The following is a 23,557-nucleotide window of genomic DNA, read 5'->3' as shown; positions in this document are numbered from 1 at the left end:
AGGTTACTGATCCTGATAAAACAAAGCTTGCCCAAGCGGAAACATCATTTGTTCTATCACCAAGCTGATGGCATAAACGGCTGTTCCATGTGAACCTAGAGGGAAAAAAAATCAAAATGCTGCATTATTTTTATTCTAAGTATCTTTAATGGAGTTTGGGAAGAACAGTTCTGCTAAGCAGCATGGAATTAAGTTTCAAATAAAACTTTACACCCAGCGATTTATTGATTTCTTTAATACCAAGAGCCATTATGAGACAATTGCCATAAAAGCTTTCTGCCTTTTTTTAAAACCAGTCTCTTCCAGAATTAACAAAGAATATTGAAAAGAAACACATGTAAGTGCTAAAATTACGCTTGGGGGCTTAAGTTCTTGTTTATTTTGTATGTTCAAATAGACGCCCGTGTCCTTCCAAATCTGACTATCACTGCCAGTGAGGCATTTTCTCGATGCCTGGCAGAGAGGCAGGGCTGCTACAGTGTCTATGTGGGAATCCCACCTCACATAATTATTTTCCAGGAGCAACTGTGGGTCAAGGCTATGGTTCAAAGCTGTCTGTGTGCCATGTTTGTGAAGTCATACAGTGGGTCATGCATACTATAGGCTCTGTTTCTTTTACTAAGAATTAAAATATCTAGAAAACTATTTAAATAGGCTATCAGGACATTCTGTTCAATTGTGGGTTGCTGGGGCAGGGGTGGGGGGAAGCGGGAGGGAATACCAAGAGTTTGATTTATTCTTTTCTAAGGACCCAAGTATGTTGCATATACAATTGCGACTGATGATTTCTTTTCCCTTTTAGGTAAAATTATACCATCTGTACACTACTGTAACAGATGACTTTGGAGAAGGGAAAAACGATGTGCTGAGGGGAGAAAAACTGTGAAAAGCAAAATCACAAATTATTAGTTAATTGCTGTGGCTATAAACATATCCTTTAAGCATAACTGTTCAGAAACATAGCTAATGTGCTCCATCAATAGTGTATATTTTGTTTATTTTGGAGCCACACCCAGCTGTGCTCAGGGTTTACTCCTGGCTCTGCACTCAGTGGTTACTCCTGGTGGGCTTGGGGTACTGTATGGGGTGTCAGAGATGGAACTTGGGTTATGCCAGGCAAGTGGCCAATAGCGGGTATTTCTACGTCTCCCCAAAACATCACTTCTCACTTCCACTTGAAATATATTTAAGGGTTTTCTAATTCAGATGTGCTTTTGAAATGACTCCCCCATAACACTGAAAGCATCTGAGTTACTCCCCATCTTTATAATGTACCAGGTAGGACTTCAGAAACAATCTTGACTAAGGAAAACTGTCCTCTGCTTATACTATTCACTAAAATGAATGATGAGCAAAGCTTATTGTCCTTTGTAAAACCTTACATTTCATTTTTCTTGCGTGTTCAAGGAAGATGGCGGCACTCATCTGTGGCACCCCTTTTGGTGAGCATATTATTGCTGAGAAGCACGCTGAGGGGCACACACAGAAATGAGGCAACATGCTCACTTTTCAAACCTGATGTTTTTCCACTGTGCTGGTACCTTTAGGAAGATGCCCACACCCTCTCCGCTGCTCCTCCGGGCTCCCCACCCTCCAGCACACTGCATCATTAAAAAGAGTAAGTTAGAAGTGTTTTGCATTTCATCTTTCTGAAGATTCTTTCACGGGCACATCTATAACTGACAGTTAAAATTAGACATGATATTAAAATCAGTTACTGAAGTCCTCTGTCTTCCTCTGTGCCCAAGGCTTGTAATGGTCTGAAACCAGCTAGAATACACAGTAATTGTCATTCAGGGAGTCTATCCTAGAACGTCATGCTTCACTGGAGAAGACTGAGTTTCCATTTGAAATCAACAAATTAATCCAAGACAGGTATCTGAAAGGGCAAGTTTAATAGGAAGCAGCTACTGGGCTCTCAACCATGATAAAATGTTATTGCTGTTTCCCTGTAAATTGGCTGGGAACATATGATACTTTCTGCATAAGAGCCCCATTGCTGTTCAAGAGATATACAGCTCAAGCCATCAAAAGGATGACAGTCTGTCAGTCCCCATAATAACTTGCCACTGGATGTGGTTCGAGAGTGCATGCGTGCATGCATGTGGCTTTACAATTGCTGGAATGTTCTCTGATATAAACAGAAGAAATTCATTGCTCTGACCGCATATATAATGCAACTCAAATAAACGTCACTGTGTCAAATCAACTCACATTTAAAATACAAGAATTTTAAATGAACTTTTGGAAGAAGCAAAAATGATGCATAAATTGCAAAACAAAAACGAAGAATGTAAAATATTCCAAATGCTCGCCTTCACTGCAGCCAAGACTTTAAAAGGCCAAAAAAGTTTGTTCACTTTGTATTTGCTCTAAGAATCTATCCTGTCTGGCTCCTGTAAGAACAAAGCAAATTATGTCACTAAGCTGAGATATCTGTATCAAAGGAACAGATCTGAGAAAGCAACGCCGAGACTCCGTCCACTGCAATCAATCATTCACTTGCTCACCATCCTTTAAACAGACCTGCTGCTCTGTGCAGATGATGTGCTCAGAGCCAGGGAGACCACCGAAGAAGGCATGCCTGTCCTGTAGGGGCAGGCTAGTGACGACACACAGCAGAGAACTTGGACCTGAAGCGGAAGGACCTCCCTCCTCCCACACTCTTCCTCATCATGAACAGCACTGAGTGCCTCCTAGGTGTCAGGTATGGTCTTATGGTACAACAATGAGCAGACAAAGCTCATGGAGCCTGGAAGACAAGACACACACACACAGACACACACACACACACCCTAATGCCAGTTATGAGAGAATTATCAAGCAAATAACATACAATTTAAATACTAACAATCACCACACCAGTAACTACTATGCACTGAGCATGTATTATGGGCCAAAGGGGGGGGTGGGGGAACAGAGAGAGGGGGATGGGGGAGGGAACCTGGAGACACTGGTGCTGGGAAATGTACACTGGCGGAGGGATGGGTGTTAGAACATTGTATGAATGAAGGTTTTATAATGCTCAATCTCACAGTGATTTAATAAAAAATAATTTACAATAAATAAATAAATAAATATATATATACGATTGACTTATTTTTATCTCCTTAAAAGCCTGTAGAGATGTCACTATTTTTCTCATTTTATAAACGAAAAAAACTTCAGGGTACAGCAGAGATGGAGGGCAGCCTAGACAGACACCCAAACTCTCGTCACCATGAGTCTCAAATTAGTTGGCTTTATCATAAACTTCTGTCATCTGTTCTATTGCTTAGGGGGCACAAATGAGACTCACACCCAAATGGAAATACAGCCCCCTCGGAGGGTGGTTGTCAAGAAGCTAAAATTAGATTTGGGGTATACTTATCTTGAATGACCTCCTGTAAGAGCAAGTTTTGAGCTTAACAGTAGAAGGCCAATAAGGTTCTGCTGTAAGGGCTTGGGTTCCACTTGATAATGTAAGGGAACTGCCATTTCACTAACATTAAAAACACAAAATAGCAAAAATTAAGCAATAAAACTCACACTATTAATGTTGCTTCTATGTGATGCAGAGGAATAAAACCTGTCTAATGCTATCAGTGCTTTGAAATTACATCAACTCTTAAATACGCCCCAATTAGAAAGTCGGAAGGTCAATAAAAAAGAAACTCAAAATATGAGGCTTATTAATGGATTTTATGCTTAACTTTTTTACAGAATTAAAAATCAGCAACCTTTATGACTACTGAAAAAGATAAATTTTAAACTGTAAAGTATTATTCTATTTAAAAATAAAACAGAAAATGGGAGCCATTAATGTTGCAGGAAAACACAGACTTACGAGATTAAAATTAATTAGAAATGACCACTTCATAGGAATAGGTAACTCTATTTGTAAATGTTGACATTAATGCTCTAAAAAGATTTTGCTTCTGACTGAACAGAATATAAATGTGGCTGAACTACTTTGAAGCTGTGCTACTTTGTGGGAATTTACTACTAGGGAATTTATGCTTGCTGATGCCAATTTTCTCTTTCACCTTGCAAAGCTCAATAAATCGTGGCTGTTCTCTATACTCTATTAGAGAACAATCGTGTCATTTTAAACCATGTCTGTAAAACATGGAGAAAAGACAACAGCAGAAGCAATCATTTTCAGAATATTCAAAGCACTGAAAATCTTTGTAAGATAAACTGATAAAAATCCTAATGTTATGAAAATAAACAATTAACACAATCTGAAGCACCATAAACTTGTAAATTACTTTAATAGTTAAATGAGTTTCTGTTTAGTGGTTGGACAATTTACATATAGATCTAATATACATATATATAATATTTTAGTAACGTCAATGTATATAGAATTTGATAAAGTAAAAAATTTAAAGTTTCATATTCCTAAATGTTGTTTTTATAACTGGGAAAAATCAATGCTTCAGCTCTTAATGTTTCTATCTGGAATTTTATCACTTTTTATTTTCTTTCTGATAGTAATCCCACTTGACTAGCCAACAGATAGTTTTCAATATATAAATTTTATTTAATTCATGTGATTCAAATACTTTAAAAAAATTTAAAAGACAATGTTCCAAATTATTATTTTCTTTCTCTTTTTCATTTTAGGTACCTCAGTTCAAAGTGATATTCAGGCTAATTTTTATTAGCTGCTGTTTAGAGTTAGACATCCACGGCTACTTCCAACACTTCATTTCAGAATGGTCCATGGTGATCGTGTAAGAGTTTTGCTAGGAGAATGGTTGGAGAAGTGCAAAGGACCATCCCTGTACCTAAAGAAATCCTGGCACAGCGATGCTCAGAGGAGCAGGGTATGTAACAGGCAGAGGAAGTGGGAACCTCGAGCATGATATAACCTAGGTTCATCTAGACTTTCACTTTTAATTATTCCACTTATGTCTACAAAATGAAGTAGAGCTCTAAGTATACAGTATGCATACTAATGTTCTATCATCAATGTCAATTCATTTTCCCCCCAAAATTTACATTTTCTTCTGCCATGAAATTAGTTCAGAGGATGAACATAAAAACAAGTTAGAGTTAACTAGGTCTTTACGTCAGATAAGTGACTTAAAAATGAAACTGGGCTATAATACAGACAGAAGCTTGCCACGGCTTCCTGTATTCTTACTATCAGTTTTATCAGGGCTTTATATACAGATATGTTTTACCAGCTTCCAGACATTACATTTTTAAATGGAAATGGTACAGGATATTGATAAACCAATTAGCGCTGAAGCAAAGCAAATTCCTCTTTTATCTCAATTACAACATGACAACTTAATAGGTCAAGATAGTTTAACATCTGAGACAAGGGTAACTCAATAAAACAACAGCATCTTGATATGGTAATTAAGAGAAAATGCGAATCCATTACCAAGCTTTTAGAAACATCTTAAGCACTTTGGCTCTTTTTATTATTTTCATCAAAAGCTATGATATGAAAAAATACTCTGATTTGTTTGCAGTTTATATGTAGTTTTGAGAAGTGTGAGTACTTGAATGAAGATCCTGATTATTACGCATTTCTTAAAATAAGAAATTTACACATATTCATGAAATAGAAAATATTTCAAAATGTTTTATATTTGAGTGATTAATCATAAACAACATTTCTAACTAATAAACTCTAAAATTAAGACATTAACCGTAAACAGCTGAAAGGATGATCACCAGTACAAGAAAAACAGAATTCTGAATCATATAAAGCATGGTGTAAGTTCCATTTCATCTTCATATGAGAAAAGTATCCTTAATGCAAAGGTAACAAAACCACAAGCAAGTTAAAGTCAAATTTGTGCATAGAGCTGTAGCTTTGTGAATGACACCTAGTTTATTCTGAGAATAAATAACCAAGAGCCCCATTGGTATAGAATTTGTATTTTAAAAAACATGTAGAAAGTTACATAATAGCATAACACTTGACTTCACTAAAATTCAAAAAACCATGTTTTATATCATTTTTTCGTTGTAATATCCTGCCAAAATATGTTTACTTTTTTGGGGGGTGGAGGCTGGCCAAGCAGGCCAGAGGTCAGCATGGTGCAGTAAGGCGCTGCAGTGCGCAGGCTCACCCAGGACACCCCTGCAGCACTGGGCAGGGGCCTTAGGGCTGCACCCAGAGATACTTGGGAAAACATGCTGGGGATCAAACAGCATCTGCTGCATGGAAGGCATGTGCCTTAACTGTTAGTTCTTAGGTCCCAAGATACAGTTGTTATTATCATTATTATTATTATTTTGCATTTCACTGTAATAAAAACCTGAGCTCCAATATGAAAAGATAATATTGCTGCAAATAAATAACACAATATGGCAAAGAGTACCATGCTCTCCAGAGTCCTTCTTATTGTTGTGAAGTTAAATAATAAAGAATTTTCTATTTTTTTTTTTTTACTTTCTGGGTCACACCCGGCCTTGCACAGGGGTTACTCTTGGCTCATGTACTCAGGAATTACTCTGGTGGTGCTCGGGGGACCATATGGGATGCTGGGAATTGAACCCAGGTCAGCCGCATGCAAGGCAAACGCCCTACCTGCTGTGCTATCGCTCTAGCCCCAAATAATAAAGAATTTTCAAAAAGATTCCTAGATAACTTGAGTTTTTCCAACATGAAGACATCAAACAGAAAAGTTCATGAAAAACTGTTAGTATATAAAAATATAGTACTATTCAACAAACCTTATTCCAAGATTCATAGCTTCAGCAGTTCCAATCATACTAATAGCCAGCAGCATATTGTTGCAGATCTTTGCAGCCTGAAAATAAATGGAATACATACCAAACATTGTCATCTTCCAGTTAGAACTCACAAGATGTTTTCCTTCACATCACCTTACTTCTTTCTAAAAGCAACAGTGCCCAAATACCAATTTTCTCAAACAGGGAAAGATGGGTTGCAAAACAAAAGTGAGCAGTCTCTTCTAGCACATGGGCACCCCAGAGTGGCAATGCGGTTGAGTTCCGTTCAGGGAGGAGCACCGATCTGGAAGCAAAGCCTGCTCTTTGCTGGCCAGGCTCCCACTAGCATGGGGATCAGAGTTAACAATGAATGAGAAAGCCATGAGCAAATCAAAACCAATTATGTGATGAATTACAGCAAGGCTGTTCCATAGAGATCATGATGAGTTCAGAGAAACAAGATCTTTGAGGGTAGGTCAAGGGGAAGTAGAACCAAAACCCCTTTTTCAGAAAGTCAGAGGGTTTCAAGAGGCAATGGAGAGAAAGGAAGGAGAGCATGGAAGGGGTAAATATGTAAGGGGGACTGAATACAGATGACCATTGGATGTTGGTGTGAAATCTGATCCGGACTGGGACAAGGGCCATGAGAGTAGAGAGCTGGCACTGATAAAAAATGGAGACAGTTTCAAGGGGAAGGATATGATAGCACAAGCATCTTGATGGAGCTGTTTTGGGTACAGTGTTGAGAAGCACAGTAGATCTGGCATCCAGAGATCCACAAGGCCCTCTGAGCGGCACACCAGGTGTAAGATAATGAGAGTGGACCAGGTAACGTGTGGGACAGATCTGAAGCAAACACCAATAAAATTTGGAGAATGATTAGGCTTGGAAACAGAGTAAATATTGATCTAGAACAATACCAAAGTCTAGATCAACCAGGTGCCAATGAATAGGACCATACTGAAAGAAGTGTGTGTGTGTGTGTGTGTGTGTGTGTGTGTGTGTGTGTGTATGTGTGCACGCATGCACAGAAAACAACTAGATTGGTTTCAGAGTTTGGCATTGCCACGAGACTTATCTGATTAGAAAGGAGATGTATTTCTAAATGAAGATTATTCATATTTTAAGAAAGATAGGTGATTTCTACTTCACTATATTACTGAGAGTAGTAAGTATAAGTACCTACAAAACTGGAAGAATGTCACTCACTGGGAAACACCAGTACGACCAGCAGAAACAGTTGTAAGGATGCTTTCAGTGGCCACTGTGGTGACATACCAAACTGTAAATGAGGTAACTTTTGCTGTATTTTAAAAAATTAGGTTAGTAGCTGATGTCTACTTAACAAGAATGATGGTGAATTATTCTGGGTTCTACTTTTTGTTCATTTGTTTTTGGGTCACACTTGGTGATGCTCAGGGCTTACTTCTGGCTCTTATGCTCAGGGATCACTCCTGGCAGTACTTGGGGAACCACATGTGGTGCCAGGGAATCAAATCTAGGTCAGCTGTGTGCAAGATATGCACCTTAAGCCCTGTAAAATCACTCCAGCCCCAAATGAAATTTTTAAAATTTTAACAAAGAGTCTCTAGATTGGACAAAGTCACAGGAAGAATAAAACTGTGGTCATGGAGACAATGATGGAGGGAAATGACACTCTGGTGCGCGGTGCGGTGCTACAACACTGTGCATAAAATCCTACCATCAATAGTGGAAATCAGGGTGTTTCAAATGCAAAAATCAAGAACTAAAAAACGTGGCTGAAAAAAACAAATGAACACTGTCGAGTTGACATCACTAAGAGAGTCACTGATGTGGCCGTGTTACCTGCCCTGTCCCAACTGCTCCACAGTACACCACGTTGGAGCCCATGCACTCCAGCAACTCTTTGGAAGCAGCAAATTCGGCTTCAACTCCTCCAACCATGAACGTGAGGTTCCCAGAGCGAGCAGCTCCCACACCTGGATGATGGAGGAAGAGGGGGTAGAAGAAACCAAGTGGGTAAGTTCTTCAAGTGCTAAACTACACAGTGAAACGACAAGAAAACCAAATGAAAGTAGCTTGCCTCCAATCTGTACTTATTTCAAGCATGTGTAAGATATCGAAGATCTCACCCGGAATGTTTTAATAATCAGTATCACGCAGGCTACCCACAAACCTGAAGGACATGCAGGTTCAGTCCAACTCTCCTGCTCAATTCAGTGCAAGTATTTTGGCGCAATTGTGGCATGACAGATATGGGAATTCTAAATATGAATCGTCTTGTTTTCATTCATCTTTATTCTTCTCAGTGACAGGAAGCAAATGAGGAAGAGTTTGGTGATGGCCCTAGCGTAGCAGCACTGCATGTATGGAGCAATAATACTGGGACTATCATAGAATCATAGCACTAAATCATTTTTTCACTGTCACTGTCACTGTCATCCCGTTGTTCATCGATTTGTTCAAGCGGGTACAGTAATGTCTCTCATTGTTTACTGTTACTGTTTTTGGCATATCCAATATGCCAGGGGTAGCTTGCCAGGCTCTGGCCGTGTGGGCGGGATACACTCAGTAGCTTGCTGGGCTCTCGGAGAGGGATGGAGGAATCGAACCTGGGTTGGCCGTGTGCAAGGCAAATGCCCTACTCACTGTGCTATGGCTCCAACCCAAATTAACAGCAACCCCAAAAATTAAAAAACAAAAAGCAAAAGACATCAATGCTCACTATTTAAGTCAATCTTGAAATCAGAAATGACCACATGTCACAGAAATCTGAGAAGTAATGCATATGGCTAAATAATATTCTTTCACTGATTCTCAGGAACATTCTAATTACGTACAGAACTCAATGACAACTACACTTTTGATATGTCAATCTGTGTTGTTTGAACACGTTAATACTTTTGAAGTTTAAGTGACTCACACTGTAAGCTTTCAATTTACTTCACTGAGATGCTGGATCATTAATGGCTTACAATTACTTTGCTTAATTTCTTTAGTCATTTTTATTCAAACCACCTAGCCACACTTACTCCTAATTTTGCTGATCTGACTTAAGGAAACTAAGTAGAGGATTTAAGTCAAATCTTACAAATAAACCCAGCACTTGCCACCATAGGTCAATAATTTTATATCTAGATTACAGACTGCTACATCACTTCAGAAAGTCATTTATTAAAAGAAAATTAAAACTGACAATGGTTTTCAGCTGATTAATCTTCTGACAGGTGTACTTTCTCACTTGTTTGAACACATATTTCAAAAAGAAGAAATCACAATAGAAAAAATTTGTCTTTTAATTCAGAAGTATATGGTATTTCTACTCTTAATGCCTCTCAGTTTTCCAACTTTATCATACCTTACATTCCTGGGTAAGTATTTGATTAAAGATCTTTAGGTAAATTACAGGAATTACTTTTATTTTGGTAAAGCTATTCTGAAGTTCTGGCATTCTTAAGGAGCAAGTTCTACTTTCCATACATATTTAATTTTAATTCAAGTCCATGTCCACAAATCAGAAAATACTATTGAGTGTTTAGAAATATATACTCAAGTAGCTTCTAGGCTACATGTCAAAGTATTAGTTTTACCCTATATCTTAGTAATTGCATATATAAAACCAAAAGATATCCTGTGCTAATTTCTATTTATAACATTTGCCACCTCTCCCATTTCATGCTGGTTTTCTTTAAAATCTTTGATTTTCTTACTAAAATATAGAAACCCAAAACCGAGAGGCCACTAAGTGTGGTCACTCGACCTCATACCTCTTCATCCTCAGGTATGGAAAACAAATTATCTAATGCTTCCTTTTCAGCAGGTCTGACTTTAGGGGAGAGACTCTCCAAACAATAATAGTGAGTTTTGTTGAAATACTGAATGCAATCAAAGTGAAAGTAAAGTGAAATTTATTAGTTACACAGGCGGGGGGGCTAAGGGTGGGGGGGCTAGGGGCGTGGGGGGTTAGGGGTGTGGGGGTGTGGGGTGGAGCTATACTGGGATTCTTGGTGGTGGAATATGAGCACTGGTGAAGAGATGGGTATTCGAGCATTGTATAACTGAGATTTAAACCTGAAAACTTTGTAACTTTCCACATGGTGACTCAATAAAAAAATTTAAAAAAAATAAAACCTTTGATTTTCTTACCTGACTGTTCCATTACAGTAAAAACTCTTACAAGGTCAGCAATGAGGTCTTAAGTCAACACTACCATTACATATTAAGGTGCATGACAAATTATTATACAGTGTATGATGGGTAAACTTATGAGAACGGCAGAAAAAAATAAAAGGATCTGGAGATGGAATAACAAGCCTGTGGGATATGCCACAAAAATTTACCAGTTTTTTTGTTTTTTAAACTGTTTTTTTTTTAAAGTCATCTAACTTTTCTGCATCTCTACGTAAAATGAGAAAACCAGGAGAAACCCTTAGCCTAAATATTTGCTGGCTTGGGCCAAGCTATAAGCAGCGGAGACTGGCAGGCTGAGGTGAGGGAGTGCTGACGTGGCCCCTGCCAGGGATGCTCTGCTTACTGAGACCTCCGGTAGAGCCTCTCAAGAGCAAGTAGCATCATGTCTGGGGCAAGTGACAAGATTACCGCATCTCTCTGGTCTTACTCATTCAAGAAAGTTAGCCTACGAGGAGTGAAGCCATATGATGAAGCCTGGGGTTATGGATGGGCAACCCTGGTGAAGCACCGCTCACTTATGACCCCGCCACTCTCCCTCTCCCCCACTACCTACCACCTGGATCGAGCCATCAACTGTCTCCCGTCTGAATTAAGGCATCAGCCTGATCCCCCTTCTGTGCTTGGCTCCATACAGCAGCCAGAGAGATCCTAAGGTTACCAAGTGGTGAGGGCAGAGGACCAGGGTGCAAGAAGAAAGGTGAACTGCAGGGTCAAGCTGGCCACAGTGAAAGGTGTGGGGCATTTGGGCAGTCTTCCTGTAAGACCCAGAGTCCTGCAAAGTCCTCTCCGAGCTCTCCTTGAGCGCCTCTCCCATCTCGTGCTCCTCTCCCATCTCGTGCTGGCTCTCTTTGGAGCTCACTGCTGTCTGGAACCCTGGCCTCCCTGCCTTTCTGGAAGCAGGTCCTGCAAAGGCTTCAGCTTTCCGTGTCGTTTCTCTGAAATGTGCCTTCCTCAAATATCCATGACTTGCTTCCTTTGTTCAGTTCCCAACCCACTCCCCACCCCGCTCCACCCTAAATGAACACCTTCAGAGATGTGTTCCCTGGCCATTCGATCTAACAATCTAAAGGGCATTATCCAATCACTGTCCCTTTTCCTGCACTGACTGTATGCATAACATTTGTTGTCATGGATCATTTTAATGCTCAACTTTTTCGCTTCTGGTCTGAGAGCTCCACATGAACATTAGCTCTGTGGGGGCAGCGGCTTTTGCCTCAGTCACCCTCTATACACAATAGCTGTTACAGAAGAGATGTTCAGTAAATTACCAGAGAGAGAGAGAGAGAGAGAGAGAGAGAGACAGAGAGAGAGAGAGAGAGAGAGAGAGAGAGAGAGAGAGAGAGAGAGAGACAGAGAGGAGCAATGAGGGTGGGTAGAGCAAGGAAACAAATGATTGAGAAAACAACTTTCTTTGACATATGACAGTACGTCAAAGACTACAGCCAAAGAACCTGTCACTTGAGCAAGTCAAGACTGTGTGGTTCTTGTTTAATATAGCTTGTTTACTACAGAGAATAATTTGGTTGGTTTTCGGACCACACCTGGCAGTGTCCAGGGCTTACTCTAGACCCTGTGCACAGGGATCACTCCTAGCAGTGCTTGGGGAACCATATGGACCACCAGGGATCAAACCTGGGTTGGTCCTGTGCAAAGTAACAATTTTTACAAGAGAAACAGTAATAATTTTTCTGGTTTTTCTTGTTTTTCTTTTTAAAATCTTATTTTACCAACTATTTGTTTGTGGAAGTACCATGGTTTATAACATTACTAACACTCTTGTTTTCTGCTTACAATGCCAGGCACCACACCACCTACAGAGTGTTATCCCCCACCACAGTCCCAAGGTACTTTCTGCCTCCACCATTCACCCTGGACACTCACTTCTGGGTTCTGTTGGCAATACATCAGGGTTTGTTTATTCTAGGCATGAAGGACAATTTCGTAGGTAAATTAAGTTTTTATTTACGGTATTCTCTGGCTAGTCTTAGCCTTATACTTGAGATACTAATACTATCTCACTCTAATATGTAAGCTTACTGTTCTTGTAAACTTCTAAGCTTTGTTTGATAAAGGACCAAAACAGCATCCATCTAGTATTAGACATAAATATGAAAATGAACCATTGCAGATATCAGTTACTATTACTCAGCATTTACACATAAAAGAACCTCACTTTCCTCCTCCTTTTTTTCTATTAAGCATAGGTTATTTTTCTGTTTTACAAAAAAACAAAACTACTAAGTCATTGTATCTTCCTTTTTGCCTTGAGTTATATAAAGCACCAAACTTACTCTTTTAAGTTTTTAAATAGTATCTGATTTCTTTTTACAAGTGTTAACCTTTCTTACCAACATCCACATTCTGGTTTTCACTTCTAGTCCCTGTAACAGAAACTGAATTGCTTTCTGAATTATTTACAGTGGTTGAAATGTGTAATGGCTCATCATGAACCCATTCTTTCTTGTGATATTCCCTCTCAAAAATGTTCCTTTTCCTTCTTTTTCTGCTCAGCTAAGTCCTGTTTTACTTTCGATACTCAACTCAGGCCAATTCTGATAAGCGGTTCATGATCAAGAGCCCCCTTCTCTACTCCTATTACATTCCTGCTGATCCCTTCAATAAAACGCTTAAAATATTCTAATCAGTTTTCTAGTGTTTTATTAAGATTCTTTAGGACACGATATGGCATATTTGGTAAGTGCTCATTTTTGGGGGGAGTTAGGCAAAGAAGAAATCAATGGTTAAAAAAATGACCAAGAATGCTAATTAGGACTAAGTAAGCCATTATTTTGCTAGCTGATCAAAAAAACTCAGCGTGAGTCTCCACATATAGTAATGGCATTTTCACTATGGCATCATAAACATGCATAAGCACAAGTACATATGTATGGAACACTCTGAAGACTGAATAACGAAGATCATATGATTTAGAAGACCTGTAGTCACAATTCAAGGTCACACCACTTGAACAGATTATACACCTCTCAATCTTGGTTTCCCTATTTGAAAACTGTACTAGAACATTTGCCATATTTATTTCAAAGCTTGAATGAACAGATACATTGTATTTTAAACAATTATCAAATGTTAAAAAGTTAGATGTAACAAATCTACTTAGTCTGAGCATGTCGATCAAATACTTGACCTGCCAGCAATAATAAACTCAAATCTGGAAGATAGCCTTAGTGAAAAACTGAGCCAAATGTTAAGACAGCAAAGCCATGGATCTGGTCTTGATAATTTAAAAAATCATTTGAGTCATGTATGGAGATCATTTCCAATTCTATGACTACCAGAAAGAAGCCTTCCAATTCACAGAGGAAAGTGGAAACCTAAAAGGTGCAATCAAATTCCATTTGTCTTCAACACTGTAAAAAATCATGCCACCAAAGCACCCTCATTGATATACCGCAAAATGTGGTAAATCACTTACTCGACTCCAAAGAACTTAAATGTTTTAACCAGTCTGCCATCGAAAGAGATCAAAAAGAGGACCAATGGGACCGGGGCTGCAATGTGAGCCGTCTTTAAAATGCAATTGTTCTAATCATTTTCTACAGATGCAGCCTCACCGGGGCTGCTGTCACAGGGACCATTTACGACTTGTTATGGTGTCTCTATTGTTTACCGGCGACATTCGCTGGAAAAGGCGACAGCTGGGACAGAAAGCTGCTACTCAACGAACAATATAATCCCGTGAAAGTAATCAACAAATTTAAGGGTGTTAATTAACTTTACACTTTATCATGTTCAATTAGTTGTCCTTTCTAGAAAAGATTGCCGTGCACAATCAGTTTAGAGCGTGCCATGTTTGATTTGTAAGTGATCACTGTTTCTGTTTCAGAGTCCATGTCAGATGTTCTCTTGGGTTTTGGTGACACAGATGAATGGCTCTGCACATGTTAGGGGTGATCTGGTTTAACATAAGCCGGCATAACATAACCCCTTGTTAACACTGTATCTGGCATTATCCGAGCAGGAAACAGAAAAGAAAAGACACAGCACTATTCTCGAGTCAGATAAACAAAGTTTAGTTAGTTTTTCCTGAAATAAACACAAGGCACAAATAGATGGAAAAATACGCAATTTTTCATCATTATTTTCCAAAGTAAAACTTGTCTTTCAGGGGCATGTTTGGGATCATTTCCTCCCAGCAAGATCTGGAGCTCTGTTGCATTATGCACGGAGCACCACTGAATCCTCAGCCTTTACATAATGCAGGGAGCCCTTGCCGTGGCAGGTGAACAAATGCGAGGGATGTGTTGTTAGGTGCTGGCTGGTGTGAAATTCTGGACTGTGATTTTTCAATGCAAAAGTCATATTTCCTAAGTGTGGGAAATCTTCAGGGAGGCATATTCATCTATGAACACAACGTGCCTTTTCTCATACCATTAACACACCTGTTTCTACTTGCTTATGTGACAAGGAAAAGCTCACCACGGAGCGACAATACAATCAGTATCGCATTTTAATGGAAGTCACCGCAGTTCTGCTTTGCTAAAGAGAGCTTTGTACTGAAATATTTCATAATCCACTGATAAGGTGAAAAACCATAAACCAAGGATTGGCAGGAGATGTCTATCTTTAAGAAAACAAAAGCAAGGAACATACATCTCTCTCAAAACAAAACCCAACCCACCTACACAGGGTTCTGAAACATCTTTATAGAGCTATTTCTTACTCTTCTGGATTAGCTGTTTCCGGAATAATACAAATTCAACTCAAACAAATAAGCCACAGCTAGTTAACTAGTTACAGTGCACACAAGGACAAAGCTGAACTTCTTCAAAATAGTAAAGTTAACTCTGAAAGCTCATAATGTCCTAAGTTAAATATTAAAGAAGGAAATTATAGGCTGTATCTGAAACAGCTGAAACCACAATACACAGCAGCAGAAAACATTAGTTTTCTGCAGAAGATCTGCAGGGAGAAGGGAAGCGGTCGATAGATCCTTAAATTGGAAGCAATAGCCGTTCCTCTATCCCAAGTTGGCAGCTGCTACATTTGCAGACCTGCTTCATTATTTACCCATAATGACCATCAAGCTGCAGTCAAAGTCAGATCACAACAACTGTCAGCAGCTCTTTTAATTAGCCTTGTTTGAATTCAGATAAATATCACAATAGACCTGCTTATGCTGAAAGAGCAACAGAATGTTCCACATGGAGCTGGGCTGCCTTCAGAAGGACCAGTGCAGCCAGCAGGATGTCAGACAGAAGAAAGGCTGAGTGGGGTTTTCAAGGGTGCGGTACACACAGAATGAAATGTTTATTCTTGTTTTGAAGATCACTTTAAGAAACAATTTTCTGACACCTGCCCCCACCCCAGATCAAGACGGTGCATGAGGCTGGATTACAGTGAAGCTCTAGGTTCCTGGGAGCTGCACGTCTGAAGCCCCAAGAGAAGTTCACTAGATGTCTTTGGAGAATGCAAGTTTTAAAATTCCATCGTGTTGACAGTGGATCTTTCAGTTTTAAAAACCACTTGAAAAGCCAAACAAGAAATCTTGCATTAAATAGCTTAGAGCTTTAATGTCTTTCTAGTCTATTTGCTTTAGGAGCTTTATAATTAATCAGATAATCAGGTAGTTAATCAGATCTGCCCACGCATTGAGGCTATATTACTGTTGACACAGGGTTTGGATCCCATTTACTATTTCCTTATTGAGTGGAAAAACATTCCTACAGGAAATAATAAAAATTATATTTGTAGTCAACTTTAAATAATAAAACCTGTGGATAAGGGTTTGTTTTTTCCCCAAAGAAGCTGGGAGAACAAAAGTGGTAATGGGAATCACCACAGGATGCCAGTGCCTTAAGTTGGGGAGAACGCTTCATCTGGCTTCAGGAGAACAAATTACAGAACATTTTCTTGCCTTACCTTTTTTCCTAAAAATGTCCCTTTTTCAAAGATAAGTCTTCTCTCTCCTTTTCCCTCAATAAACCTACCATCTAGATGCAAAGCAAGGAGCTATAACTGCTCAGTGTACTGAGCACGAAGTACAGAGTCAACCAGTCAGTTCCAAGTCTGGAGTCTGGCTCAGTGCCTGAAAATCATAATTTAGTTCCTAAGAATAAATATGCTCATGCACTCAGCATAGAGCACATGTCTCGCCTATGTAAGGCCTTGGCTTCAATACTCGGCTCCAACATACCAAGAAGAATACTAAGAAGACCCTTATTCTTCTTAGGAAGGCTACAACCAAGCAAAACAGAAAACGTAACAGGTGCTAGTGAGAGCATAGAACCCTTGCAGACATATAGACATGTAGCCTTGGTAGAACATGTAGTGTTTCCTCGAAATACTAAAAACAGAATTAACAGATGGCTTAACTGAACATATACACAAAGAAATGAAAAGTAGTGTTTCTAAGAATGGCACTGTAAACCAATGCTCACAGCAACATCAACACAACAGTCAGAAGACAGAAGCAACCCTAGCATCCATTCATGGATAAAGGAGCTATGATATGTAAATAAAAGGAAACATTATCACACACCCCTAGAAAGGAAATAAATTCTAAACACATATTAGACACAGAAGAATGCCCGAAACATGACGCTGAGTGAAATAAGCCAGTTACAAATAAGGCCATTAAGATCCACTAACAGCACCCAGAACTTCCAATTTCATAGAGGAAGTAAAGCTGGTGATTGCCAATGGTGTGGGGAAAGGGACAGGGGAGATGAGGGACAGAGAGTTCCTGTTTAATGAGTTTCTTTCTGGAAGGGGCCCATCCAGCAGTTCTCAGGGGCAAGTGTAGCCCAGGGTTTTCCCGCCCGCTCACAGCATGCTCTCCAGCCCTGTCAGTTATCTCCCTGGCCCCAACAGTCTTAATTTTTAATTCACTCCGTGTTCATTATTCTATCTCATAATCCATACCTCTCTCCTTTTATTTATTTTCTTCCTATTAAAGTTCATCATCTAATAATTCTTAAGTTGTTTTGTTGTTGTTTTTGTTAACTTCTGTTTCTTTTTGGGCCACACCTGGCAGAGCTCAGGGTACTCCTGGATCAGTTCTCATAAGACGAGAGTGGCTGGGGATGGAACCTGGGCTTCCTGTGGAAGCGCTCTCTGTCCACTGAGTCGCCTCTCCAGCCCCTGCTGTCTTGCAAGGAGTCTGCCCATTTGCAGGCTCACTATGAATGGAAAAGTTCTCTGCTTAACCACCTCACACATCCCACCCGGCTGGCTGTGCTCCCTGCTACCTGTACACACATTCACAGCTGTCTTTTTAGGTCTCTGACACTATTTAAGACTATTTCTCACACTGGTGCGTGCGTGTGTATGTGTGTGTGTGTGTGTATGTGTGTGTGTGTGTGTGTTTAGGGGGGAAGGGGTGTAGACACAATAATCGTATCTTCTCAAGTCCTGGGTTCAGAGCTTGCTTTTAAGAAACCTTGTTCCAGATCACGAGCAGCAGGAGACTTTACCTTCCAAGCCTTGGCACCTGTCCCATCACTTCTATAAAGCACTTTTCCACCCAAGAACAGTTTAGTCCGCTAAAGACCAGTGTCGCTCAGTTTCATTTCCACTCTGTGATCCATGAAGACATGTGTCTCATCTTGGAGGACAACTGTGTCTCGCTGATTTTCATGTATATGCTTGTATGATAGTCCATTATTTTCAGGCACTTAGAACAGGTACACCAAAACATGAATTTACCATCTAAACAAAACACATCTTATTCTTCTCCCACGTGCTTTTCCCTTTCCATTATGAGTGCCCCCTCTGGTTGTGGCTCAATTTACCCCTCACCTAGACTTGCACAGTACCTTACCTGATCTCCACCTGCCAGCACGACTCTTGAACCTAATCCTTGCCTAATTCATCTCACCTACCTCTCTGAAATCTTTCGATCTAATTTACCTCTAGGTTAGAGGTTGCCTAGAACAGCAGGTAAAAGCCTTCAAAAGCCTGGTCTCCTCTCATTTTTCTAGATTAATTTCTCCAGGAGGAGCTGATCCTTCATCCACATAGGAGAGATGAACTTCTCTCTTGCTTTCCCACCCGTAAGCGTCTGCTCCCATGGATAGTGTACTGGGTCTATTCGCTCTCACTCCAGGCCCATCTCATGCTTCTCTAGCAAGCAAAGTCCTGCTTATCCTTCAGAATTCAGCTCTAGTCTCATGTCAACCTCCAACTCATAAAGAACTCAGTGGGCGTGCCTGTTTAGTCTCTACATACACTTCACTCATACTCCTGTTACTCATCATATCACATTCTATTAGAGCGGCCCATTTGTCTTTTCTAAAGCATGAATTCCTAGCGGCACAGCCATTTTATAAACTGATTACAATTTCTAGTTAAAAATACAAATAGGAGAGGTCTTAGAGTGTAGAAAACAACAAATCAGGAAAAAAATCATATTTGATTAAGATTTTTTTCTTGTAAGAAATCTTGCTTTTTGCTAAAATGTGGATGGAACTGCAAGGGATTACACTAAGTGGAACTGAGGAGAAACATAAATACCAGATAATCTCATTCATATGTTGTATGAGTGAGAAAGACATTACAATACTTAAAACGTTTTTTAAAAAGTAGAGGGGGAGGGTCAAAAGGCTAATGCCCAAAACTAACTCCTGACATAAAAAATAGTTTGCCCACTAAATTATATATATGTATGCATATACATAAACATTAACAAACAGTAACTGTCATTGAGGAATACATTGTCTTAGCAAAGAAAAATTATAAACTATATTTCATAAAATAATAAATTGGGTATCAAAGAATTCTGTACTAAGCTAAGAAAAAATATTTAAAGACAGGAATATCCATGGAAAGGCAATTAAATACTGTTGCAGGAAGTGTCCACTAAGCCAAAATCTAGAAACAAGACAACACAAACTGGTGAGAAATACATACTTCTCTTCTAAAGTGTGTGCAAGGCAAGTGTATGCCTGTGTATCTGCATACACACACTCACATCTTAAAAACTTGACCTGTAAGAGGGTAAAGTCAAGAGCCAGAACCATCGCTCAACCGGCTGAGCACATGCTTTGATGTGTGACTCCAACACATGGTCCCTGAACACCGCCACACGCAAGCCCTGAGCTCCTTCCTGAGCGCCAGTGGGTATGGCCGTGACCACTCTTCTCCCGAACTAGGGGGTGAAACAAAGGAGTATATGACCAAGGACAGAAGACTGCATTTCTCCCTGACTACAAAAACTGAATTGTCTTAACACCCTCCCATTTACCCTAAAAATAAATTTTAAAGGTAATCATGAATTAGAGAATACAGATTTTATTTAGTAGAGAAATTTCATTCCACTCTTCTGTAAAGTTGCAGTTATTTGGGAAGATGTCCACCAGTTAGTGGGATCACTAATCCTAACCTCCATCTTATCTCAAGGATATCAGTGGGCCCAGTAAGACCCAATCCATGGGACTGTAAGAGTAAAGCAGCCGTGCTTCACACTGGCCTCTACTCAAGCTGGTCAGCATTTCATACTGGCTATTGCATTTTTTCTTATAAACTAACTGCCTATCGCATGGGCCCTGTTTCTCCTGGTTTCCTGGTCTTTTACTAGTTAATTTATGGTAGTTTTTATGTCAACTCTGTTGAATATAAGTATCTTCTCTCAGCTTATCACTGTCTTTTAATGAATTACAGTTTATCGCTGTCTTTTAATCACTGCCTTTTAATGTCTATTTTTTTTTGTAGGTGTGTGTTGGGGTGCTGGGGTCACATCCGGCAGTACTCAGGAGCTACTCCTGGCTCTGTGCTCAGGGATCAGTCCTGGCGGCATGTGTGGGACTGTACAGGGTGCTGGGTACCAAGCCGGACTTAGCTATATATAAGTAAGCACACAACCTGCTGTGACCCTCTCCAGGCCTAAAAATTGGTAGGCTTGAGACCCAGCTCCACTGGCTGAGCAAATGCCTGCATGCAAGAGATCCAGGTTCAATGTCAGCCCTAAGTGGTCCCCTGAGCATCCCTAGGACTGACTCTCAAGCACTGACCTAGCAGTACACCCTCAGCACCGCCAGGCAGAAAACTAAAGTCAAAACAACTCTGCGAGGTTCCTCTCTGTCATGACTGTTTCTATTTCTTCATTCATTAGAAATCTACTTGTGTTTTGCTCATCTTTGAATAAAAAGCCCCTTCTGCCGTTTTAGATTCATACACATTTTGACTAAGATGCTCTTTTTTCTTTATAATCTTATTTTATTTCTGCCACGATTTCTTTGCTCACAAATATATTTAGAAGAACATTATATTTCGTTTTCAAACAGTAGCCATTATTAGCTTGATAGAGCAGCTGCAACAGCGCACCACAAACCAGGTCACTCACACTTGAGCTTCTTAAATGGTGGGTCACGATTCCATGTGACTGTGGGAGTTGTGAAAAATCTGAAAGATTTGTCATAAAATAAAAATTTCCTTATGAATTATGGTTAGTAGGTGCCTGATTCGCAAGCCTACTTGACAGACAGACATACTCAGAGCCATGCAAAAATATTTCTCAGGTGAAAAGGGTTACAAATGGAAAATGTTCGTCAAGTGGTGGCTTCAACAGCAGGAATGTGTTATCTCCGAGTTCTGAGACAGGACACTAGATGGAAGTATGGGCAGTGCTGGCTTCTAAAGGCACAGGCAGGGACATGGGCCCCCCTCTTCTTGGCCTGTACCTCGCTACTCCCACAACCTGTCTGCACCCTCACATCCTCCTCCTTCTGTCTGTGAGCCAACTCCCCCCCTTCATAAGGATAGTAAGTCACTTATCAGAGCCACCCTAAATCTCACTTTAACTTGATTACCTCTGTGAAGACCCCATCTCCAAAATAAGCTCATATCTGGAAATACTGGGCCTTTGGCTTAAACATGAATAGAAGGAATCTAAAAGAATACAGCCTTAATTCCTTAAAGCTATTTCTAAGTGCCAGGGCGGTAGCTCAGAGGGTTCATGTGCACACGCTAACGGTATAATAAATGCTATACACAGAAAGCATGTGATAGGGCCTGAGCAACAGTGGAAGGGTTAAGCTGCTTGCCTTGCATGAGGTCGACCCCAGTTCGATCTCCAGCATCCCAAGCACTCCAGGAGTAATTTCTGAGTGCAGAATCAGGAGTAACTCCTGAGTATCACCTGGTGTGGCCCCAAAACAAACAAAAATGCATATGAATATACCCTTGTTCATCCCAGGTTTTGCCTTAATTTAACTTCATGAATAAGATGTGGCCATTCTTTTTCATGTTTGCATTTTAATGTCTTTGGTGCCAATTAGCTTTTACTTCAATGGTATATACTAGTGCAAACGGCAGAAACTCACTCTTTGACCCTGAAATCTGTCTCACAGTCACTCCCTATTACTATTACTATCAGTGATGTTTCATGTCTGGATTTTTTTTTTTTATTCCTTACCCGCCCTTCCCTTCGCTCATGCTTGCCTGTGCAGGACGCACATCAAGTTGTGGCAGGTGCATGCTTGTTGGAGCTGCTCATGGAAGTTCATGCACATGCCCACTCACACCCGCCACAGGCTGCAGTGCTCACCACGATCAGATACCCTCTGTGATGCTTCCATGCAACTGACCGTGGGGTGGCTGGAAGTAGCTGTTAGCACCAAGGCTCACACTGTTAGCTACGGGTTCAAAACATAGAACTGGAAGCCAGAGCAACTGAAGGAGTTAAGGCACTTCCTGACTGGATCCCAGCAAAGCAGGGACAGGAGCAGCCTTGGAGGCCCCTGCCCCAAGCTCTGCCAGGATGACCGGAATGGTCCTTGGCACTGCAGGGCCTGTGCAGTAATCTAGGGCCTGAAGTCTCCTGAGCAGGAGAAAATATCCCCAGTTCCCACCAACCCAACAAAATACAAAATCAAAAATTGCTGGGCTACCACCAGCATGCTACGTGCAAGCGGCGACACTGGAGCTTTGAACCTGTGAACATGCACTTGCGAGGCTGGTGCTCTGTCTGAAGACCCCGCTGCTCCTCCGGCAGCACTTCTCAGCTTCACTCACCACTTTCCATTTCACTTCCTGCATCCCCCTTGCCTCCCTTCTGCTAAGCTGGCAACAGCCCAGAATTATTCTCAGAAGCTGAACTTCCAGACTAAGCCGTTCTGCTTTAGCAAAGTCCGTTTTATTCATTTTACTTGGTAATACTTTATTTTACTTTATTTATTTACTTGGTGATACTTTCATAACAAAGCTCAACTAACAGTCACAACATAAAATTGAGGGGATTGGTTTTTTTTTTTGGGGGGGGTGATCCACACTGTGTATTAGTGCTAAACAACACTGAACTCTACAGACCTACACCACAGTTGGTTGATCCATTCATCTACAGATGGACATCTGAACTATTTCCACTCTCGGGCTACTATGGTTTATTAGCTATGATTAGTACTGGTGTGCAAATATCTTTTCAATTGCCATGCCCATGTAATAATAGTAAAATTGCTAGATCTTGGTGGCTGAGAATGCCAGGACTCAGGGCCACCTACTCGCCGGACACGTGCCCCCTGGAGAGCTTGCTTTCTGGAACAGCCATCTGACTCAAGAGTTGCTTTGCTTCCTAATACCTGAAAATTGCACTCCAAATTTCAATTCATTTTTGGGGGGGGCTGGAGTGATAGCACAGCGGGTAGGGAGATTGCCTAGCACGCGGCTGACCCAGGTTCAATTCTCAGCATCCCATATGGTCCCCTAAGCATCGCCAGGAGTAATTCCTGAGTGCAGAGCCAAGAGTAAC

At 40.4% G+C, this 23,557-nt stretch overlaps 1 protein-coding gene across 1 annotated transcript in view; it reads right to left on the bottom strand.

The window, feature by feature from the left end:
• HIBADH (3-hydroxyisobutyrate dehydrogenase) overlaps window positions 1-23,557 on the bottom strand; it is a 106,940-nt gene that overhangs the window by 5,491 nt on the left and 77,892 nt on the right. Inside the window, exons 5-6 of the mRNA XM_004604057.2 lie at window positions 8,509-8,642; window positions 6,682-6,758 (exon numbers count right to left, since the gene is read on the bottom strand). Of these exons, the coding sequence (XP_004604114.1) occupies window positions 6,682-6,758; window positions 8,509-8,642 (211 nt within the window). The remainder of the gene's footprint in view (window positions 1-6,681; window positions 6,759-8,508; window positions 8,643-23,557) is intronic.

Source organism: Sorex araneus, chromosome 1 (assembly GCF_027595985.1).
Source record: "Sorex araneus isolate mSorAra2 chromosome 1, mSorAra2.pri, whole genome shotgun sequence".
Lineage (NCBI taxonomy): Eukaryota > Metazoa > Chordata > Mammalia > Eulipotyphla > Soricidae > Sorex > Sorex araneus.
The sequence above is the reverse complement of the archived record's forward strand: the minus strand, read 5'-3'. Positions and strand labels throughout refer to the sequence as shown.